We start from the raw sequence: 8,091 nt of genomic DNA, 5'->3' as shown, positions 1-8,091 counted from the left end.
TAACCCACGTCAATGCAAACAAACATGTAAAAAAAAAATTCAATAGGCCTATCAGTAACATAGAGTAGACGGCAACTTGATTTAAAAAAAATGAATTAAAATGAATGAAATTTTGTTGATATTCGTTTTGCAAAAATGCATATACTCCGTTTCTGCTAAACCATTTTTAACATTGCAACCATTTTTTTGTCATTCAGCCATTCACAGTATCCCCAAACACCAAACAAACGCCTATGATGGATTTGCATGGAAAAGGGGGGGCGATCAAAACTGTAATATAACTTGTTGAATTTAGTGCAATCCAGAAAAGTCTGATTTGCACAGCGGGAGTGCTGCAAACCAGCACGAGCCTCCCCGGGCCCGGCCACTGTATTTAGGAGATGGTTGGTGATACGTGACCCTACACGTTTAAAGTCGCCTCACTTTTTGTTGTTCCTGGTTAAACACCGACTTCCAATTCCTACATGTCTCCTAAATTCCCAGGCCCAGTTCGTTGAATGCTAATTGTACCGAGTCATTACCCATGAGTCAGTCTGTTATAACCTGTGCATGCTGGCTGCTGTGGGTTTGAACAGGACCATGGTCCAGTTTGTCTCATTTGCAGCCAGTGCTTACAGCTAGACACGTCTATGGACGGTCAGTTAGACCCTTAACGATGCTCCTCGGCTGATCTTGCAGACCATGCTGTATTTACATGGCAGACAGGCTGGCTTGTGACTAGACTGTAAACACGAGTCTGGTTCAAATCAGTGAAAACGTCCATGTTCGTGTTGTGTACTGTTGGGTTTAAAGCTTGAATGCATCGCTGTTTTCACCAATCCCCTCCTTTGTTATCCCTCGTGACTAACAAGGTATCATGGCTGCAGGGTAGCCCCATAGTACAAGAACCCCTCCTGTAGTTGGAGCTCAGAAACAGCAATGTCGTCTGCCCGAGTGCCTTTGAGCAAGACCTTGAAACTCTGTTCAGTAGGAGCCGCGTGCAAAAGCCTAAACCGCGGATGAGCGTGCCAGGTAAAAGCCTACATTGTGCAGTCAGTCACAAATGGGGTTTTTTTAAAATATTAAATCCGTGAGGTTTCCTGTCATTATTCATCTCTTTTTCTTCACAGTCTTATCGAAATACAAAGAAATTGCTGCCATTTCCATTTGAGAACAAAAGCGAATGAAAAAAAAACATGTTGTATGAAATATGTTTTGTTCCACGGAGAGAGAGGGAGAGAGAGAGAGAGAGAGAGGGAGGGAGAGAGGGGAGGGAGAGAGGGGGGGGGGGCTCCTCTCAGGCGGATGTGGCTGTGCTGCATAAGGTCAAGTGTGACAGCATCTCGTCTGTTCTGCTTTGCATGCTGACTATTCCACTTCTCCAGTGACCCTCGGCTACACTCCCTGCACAATGGCTTGAAGAGCCGGATAAACGCAGCACAATTAAAGATTTTCGCACCAGCTGACAATAAGGTTTACCAGAGGAGGTGATTGCAGTTGCTGTGTAATTGTGCTATTTTTGGTGCCCATTAAGGAATGAATGCTCAGGCCCAGTCACACACTGAAATGTCCAGAGAGGACAAGAGGCTGCATCTCTGCCGATGCCCTGGAGTTGCGCCATGCTTAGGAGTGCAGCAATGCAGGTGTAATGCACAGCGAGGAGCGGAGAGGACGCCTATGGGCTGCTTTATTTCTATTTTTACTTTTACTTTCAGTGGTCCTTAAAGCCTAGCGACATCAGAATGGGTCATGCACTAGTTAAATGTTTTCATGTTATTGATACTTTCCTGTTCCTTATATAGCTATTTGGACTCCTAAGGTATTTTAGTGTATTTTTTGTTGTTGCATAATATGCAAAATAATGACATTGGCAGTCGTTGCACGGGCCACGTTGATTTCAGCACCGTGGACAGCAACGACGTGTGACGTCACGGGGCGCCACGACGGAGCTGAACCTCGGTACCGTCTATGAGTCCAACCCCAAATGTATATTTACATAAATATAAATAACGCTGAGTCGGATGACGGGCTGTGAGCGCGATGAGGTGGGATCTAGTGCATGCGTCTCGCGGTTACGCGCGCACGAACACGGCTTGGCAAATGGTAGCTGGAAGGTCTGTGATTGGAGGCCCAATGTGACGGAGGCTGCAGCTGCAGGGTGCATCAGCGGCCCTGCAGAGGAAAGAAGAGAATCTGGCCACAAACGCTGCGCTCCTATAGCCACATTACAGGTGACGTTACTATCCTGAGGAACATTACAGAGGCTTTGGTGACACCAGGGGTGTTGGGAGAAGCATCTAGGTGCGTCTCAAGGCCGCGGGATTTTAGCAGCTCGGTCGAAGCCTCGTTACGGAACATTGTTCGGGTCACTTTGAACCGCTCGGGTCCGTCGACTTACCACATTACTACCGGTCGGTAAACAAGGAGCCTACGGGCACCGTGACGGTATCCAAACCGGCGAATAAACCACGGCAGCCCTAATTCAAATATGATTACCTTGAGATTAGGGCCTAATTGCTTGGGGTAAGACGGGGACCGGCCCACCATAAAGCCAGGAGGAGTCGGGGAGTTACACTGAGGCGCTGCACAAAAGGGAGCGATGAGAGCACACACGCTTCCAACAAGTCACCCTCAACAGCTACAAGCCCCGCACAAAGACCACACAGCGAGCCAAAGACATGTTAATGTAATCCCGAACTTCTCGCTCCTCTCTGCCCGACAAAACAACCCCCTGATAGAATAGCTTCTGATGCTGCGGAGGGTTCCCTTCAGCGGTGCGAGGGGCTTATAGGGGATTGTCTAAATGGTGGCCCCGGAGGGAGGTTCTCGCGTCTCAAACCGATGCACGCGCAGAAATGCCTTAGAGACGTTTTGGGCGTCGGGTCACCTCCGCTTACCTCTAAACAGAGTATTCGGAGAACAGGAAAACAAAATAAAAACATTGTCTTTTGCAGTGTAGAGTTTGACACACTGCGCGCTATAGCAGGCCTACGCAGGTCTCGGTCATACCGCGGTGAGTTCGCGTCTAAAACGCGCGTGCGTATCGGTAGGCCCGCAGCTCCCAGCTCATATAGACGTGCCTGTGCGGAGCTATGCGTGCGACTTTTTGTGCACAGGACGCAATTCACACAAACGCAAAGGTCCCGCCGAAGCTAAAACTCAGCCATGATGCGCCGTTTCTTAAAGCGAGCATGCGCATGTCAGCTGAGGAGCCAGCATATTTTTTCTTTTGCTTTTTCTGTTCTTCTTCTCTCGACATAACACCGTTCCTCTCAAAAAGTGTATATTGCACTAAGACCTTTATTTCTAAGTCGGCGGGCCGGTGCAGGCGGAGGCGTGATGGATCTGATGAGGCTGGCGGGGCTACGTACTTGTGGCTGGTGTGAGACATGACAAGCAATGGGCTGTGTATTGGCCTTGACTTCTTGCGCAACGTGCAACCCCACCGCTCTCTTATTTATATAATAGAGCCCCCCCCACCCCCACCCCCACAGTAAAACTCCATAACAAATGTGCGTACAGCGTCATTAATTTATAACACGGACTACCATTTGGATGTTTAAATAGCTGTCACGTGATGTGGCCTCGCGGTATAAGGTGACCTGCACGTCACTATAGTAAACACAGCGCGTGCAACGCACACCGAAAAGAGTGGAGAAAGGAGGGGTCGGCGAACAATGCATGCATCTGTTTACACGAGAGAAACAGGAGTTAAAAAAAAGAGAGAGGGGGGGGAGAGAGGGGGGGAGCAACCACGTCACATGGGTAACGTTCGGAAAGATATGTGGCGTTGTCTCTGACGTGAGAGGGCATGACATTCGTTTGTTGCTTATCGTTGAATTTAGCCGTGCAGTAGTTGACACAGAATACGTTTTAACGAAGACAAATTAAACACCGAGGACGGAGTTCATTTTGGAAGGAGGCGAGGCTGAAGAGGAAGGTTACATCCAATTGTTAAGGCCACGCGAAGGTCGGGGAGCAGACGAGGCCTCGGCTTTAACCGGCGCCGTGTCCTCTCCCGGCCTTCTCGCGCTCCGGGTGAAGCCTGCCGCTTCTCCTGTAGCCTCCTCGCGCAGCACCGACGCAGTCGGCAGTATGGAGAATACACGCCGGCCTGGGCTCGCGCCTGAGCTGCACTGCACGCAATAACACGCTGCTAACGGTCACGCCCGCTGTTGTCGCACGTCCCGTCTCAAGAAGGTGGCGGACTTCTGCAAACATTTTTTCCTTTTCTTGATATAAGCTCCGGCCACGGGAGAGAGAGAGAGAGAGAGAGAGAGAGAGAGAGAGAGAGAGAGAGAGAGAGAGAGAGAGAGAGAGAGAGAGAGAGAGAGAGAGAGAGAGAGAGAGAGAGAGAGAGAGAGAGAGAGAGAGAAATATTTGAACAAAATAGCCAATCTTTATAAAACTTCTGATTTCTTATCAGCGTTTGAAGCCGAGGGTTTCCTTTCAGACGGCTGATTGATGATTGGTGGAGTGACTCCCATGCCTCTGATAGAATACGGAGGTGTTTGGTCAGGGATTTGATCGATAAGCCGTCCTTTCACCGGCCTCCGTTTGATGCGGTCGGCCGGGACCTCGCCTCTCTGACTCACCCCGGCTCCACGGGCAGCGCGCGCCTTCCCGGCCGGCACATCAAGGGCGACGGCGTGGGATGCGTGGGGTGTGTGGGGTGCGTGGGGTGTGTGAGGTGCGTGGGGTGTGTGGGGGTGCGTGGGGTGTGTGGGGTGCGTGGGGTGTGTGGGGTGCGTGGGGTGTGTGGGGTGCGTGGGGTGCGTGAGATTCAGTACACAACCAAATCAAAAACAAGTGCGCGTTATACCCGGAGCCAGTACGGAGCTGGCAGTGTGGGCCATGTTAGCGCGTATATAGCGTGGTTCAATAGGCGGTTATGATCGTTCCCAGTCTTTGTATTGGGTCATAACACGATGAAGGCTGGTCCCGGTTTGTGGAATAGCAGTAAATTAACTGTAAACGGGGAGCAGAATACAGTGGGCCGATTAGTTAATTTCATAAAAATACGGCCGGCAACCAAAACTATACCTGGCTGACTACAAATAATAATAATAATAATAATAATAATAATAATAAAGTAAAATGTTAGGGGTCGTCTTAATTTTTTTGTCCCGTTCCTGCTTTTTCAAAAGCCCATATCGATCATTTAAAACCGAATAGTCAACAACAAATTAACTGAATCCTATTTTCATAATTTATTAATATGACCGTTTTTGTATTAAGTCAAATATCTATATAAGTTACAAAGAAATAAAACGTGTACAAATACCAGTGTGACGACAACAAGCCGGCAATATAGCGTCAAAACAAAAAAAAAAAAAAAACCAAAACAAACCTTTGTACAACAGACAGCCGGAAGTGTCTCTGTCCAATTCAAACGTGTCACTGAAATATACAGGCTAGATCTACCGCTTATACATTAACGTTGGATTATAAACCAGAGCCATCTGTGTGTGTGTGGGGGGGGGGTAAAAGCACCCACGCACGCGGTCCGGGGTCCGGTTCGGGGGATCCGCTCGCTCTCTCCCGCCTGACATGTGGCTGCCGAGTCTTCCGGTTCTCTCGGGATCATTTACATAAATAATTCCCACGAATCTGCATTCGCGCGTCCGCAGTTTGTGCTGGAAAGTTTCCCTCCTTTCCTCCTCCTCCTCCATGCAGCCTCTGTTAGGCAGTCACATTTTATTTTCCAAAATAAAATAAAATAAAAATAAAAGCGGCGAACACTCTGATGCCGAGGCGAGGAGCGGGACTGGGCCTTTGATTCACCCGGTCTCGCTGAAACGTTCAGCGGACTTGGCGAGTCTGTGGACGCCACGTTTCTTTTTCTTTTTCTTTTTCTTTTCTTTTTCTTTTTCTTTTTCTTTTTCTTTTCTAAAATGTCAAACGTAGGCCGCGTCCTCGCTGTCACCACGTCCTGCCGTATAACAAGGCGGAGCACTGCAGGGCCGTGCCGTACTCGGCCCCGGACGAGTTCAGGTGAGACAGACCGGCCACTTGGCTCTGCAGCGACGGCGGACTGGCCGAGTGCTGCACCAGATCCGGCGAGTGATCCGCGCTGCCCACCTGCTGCTGGCTCGCGTGCTGATGCCCGAGGCCGGAGCTGCTGTTCGCCATGATCATGACGTTGCCGCCCTGCTGCTGGTGGCCCTGTGCTGCTGCAGAGGTGGGAGTGTGGCCGCTGCCTTGGCACGGTTTCCCGTCCTTCACCAGCACCGGCACGGCCACCCGCCTCGGAGAGTGCTGCTGCTGCTGCTGCTGCTGCTGCTGCTGACAGGAGCCGCTCTCCTGCTGCATCTGCTGCTGGGAGACCTTGTCCTTCGCCTGCCTCTTCATTTTATACCGGTGGTTCTGGAACCAGATCTTCACCTGGGTCGGGGTGAGGTGGATCATGCTGGCGAGGTGCTCCCTCTCCGGAGCCGAGAGGTATTTCTGCTGTTTGAAGCGTCTCTCCAGCTCGTACACCTGCGCCTGGGAGAACAGCACCCTCCTCTTCCTCCTCGGGGTGCTCGACAGGGGACCCATGCCTTTGCCGACGTCCGTCAGGGAGCTGAGGCTGCCCATGCTGCCCATGTTCATGCCCGAGGACGAGCCCATGAAGCGGGAAACTGCCGAGACAGACACAGGGACACACCGAGTTCACCCCCAGAGAAACGGCACGCAAGATGTCGACAGGGAAAACATACACCAAAGCGAGCCGTGCTCACAAACCCACCCCCCCCCTTCACACAGGTAGGCCTGTAGCAGGACATGTCACAGAATCCTCACTTCCAAATAAAGGCGATAGACACCACACAACAGCAACAACAGCAACAGCAACAGCAACAACAACAACAACAACAACATCGCATTACTGTGACTTCCCAGCGTCGACAACCAAAAGCTGCCAAGACAAAGTTATTCTGCGGGGGGGAGGGGGAGGGGGGAGGGGAGGGGGGTACCCTGCTGTACTCACTGGTAGAGAACCGGGGGTCCGGGTTGGCTCCGTACCAGCCGGTGGCCGTGGCGCCGCTCCTCATGCCGTCCTGGTACGACGGCAGGTCGCCCATGTTGGCCAGGTTGCCGTTACAGTAGCCCCCCATGGCGGCGTGTGACAGCTGGGGGACACCTGCCGCGCTCATGTGGTAAGCCGCCGACACGCTGCCGTTGTGGCCCATGTGGTGCTGCTGCATGGCCGCCTGGGAGACCTGCGGCTGCCGGTAGGAGGTGAGAGGCGCCCCCAGGTTGTTGTTCTCCATACTCACTACTTTCTTATAGCTCTCCTCGAGGGGACTCAAGATATCGGAAACAGAGAAAGGAGTCGTATGCTTGGGGCTCATCGACATTGTTTTGGGGCGGCAGAGGGAGAAATTAGAAGGCTCGGCAATCTGTCCTTCTTCTTCTTCTTCTTCTTCTTCTTCTTCTTCTTCTTCTTCTTCTTCTTCTTCTCTTCTTCTTTTCTCTTCTTTTTTTTCCTTTTTAGCCAAAGCCCCTCTGGTTCCTGTCGTGTCAACGTCGATCCTGCTGTAAGACGAACACGTAGGCTACAAGAGCGCCTGAAGTCCGCCTTAATTGGGTTGAGTGGGAGCTCGGCGCTGGCTTTGGTTTGTTTTAGCAGGGTGCCAGGTTTAAGGCTACCAGCAGAGGCGGGGCATCGGCAGCCACACAAAGCAGCTGTGCAGCCTCTCTCTCTCTCGCCCTGCACAGCAATTTCTATCACACTACGCGTTGGCAAGACATGTGCGCGCGCTCTCGCGCTCTCTCTCTCTCTCCCCCTCTCGCTCTCTCTCTCCCTCTCGCTCTCTCTCTCTCCTCCCACTAACATTAACTTTAAGTACCGTGGCCTATACGCGATCATAAATGTTCAACTCATCGCCGCACAAGTTGGCACGGGCTCGCACGTGAGCGCGTTTTGCGCTCCCTGTCCCCGTCCTTGTTATTTGCTGCTGCATGGCGCAGATCAGCTGCAGAATGCAAGCCTACGTCTGGGGATGCAGTGACCACAATAATGCACTTTATTAACTGTAGTGATGTTTACGAGGGCCTCTTGATGAAAGGGGGTGGGGGTGGGGTGGGGGGGTGGGGGTGTATATGGACTTGAGAGTTGGAGAACCACTC

At 51.4% G+C, this 8,091-nt stretch overlaps 1 protein-coding gene across 1 annotated transcript; it reads right to left on the bottom strand.

Moving 5' to 3' along the window:
* Positions 1–5,901: 5,901 nt before the first annotated feature.
* Positions 5,902–7,319, bottom strand: nkx2.1 (NK2 homeobox 1). Its single transcript, XM_056296236.1, has 2 exons — positions 6,950–7,319; positions 5,902–6,602 (listed from the first exon to the last, which is right to left on the bottom strand). The coding sequence occupies exons 1-2, from the start codon at positions 7,317–7,319 to the stop codon at positions 5,902–5,904; spliced, it is 1,071 nt and encodes a 356-aa protein (XP_056152211.1).
* Between the last annotated feature and the right edge of the window lie 772 nt (positions 7,320–8,091).

This window comes from Lampris incognitus, chromosome 16 (genome assembly GCF_029633865.1).
Source record: "Lampris incognitus isolate fLamInc1 chromosome 16, fLamInc1.hap2, whole genome shotgun sequence".
Classification (NCBI taxonomy): Eukaryota; Metazoa; Chordata; class Actinopteri; order Lampriformes; family Lampridae; genus Lampris; species Lampris incognitus.
Note: the sequence above shows the minus strand (reverse complement) of the source record. Positions and strands in the feature narration are given on the sequence as shown.

Coding starts and splice junctions, on each gene's coding strand:
- nkx2.1 (XM_056296236.1), bottom strand. CDS start 7,319: ATGTCGATGAGCCCCAAGCATACGACTCCTTTCTCTGTTTCCGATATC. Junction 6,603..6,949: donor GGACCCCCGGTTCTCTACCA/GTGAGTACAGCA, acceptor CTGTCTCGGCAG/TTTCCCGCTTCATGGGCTCG.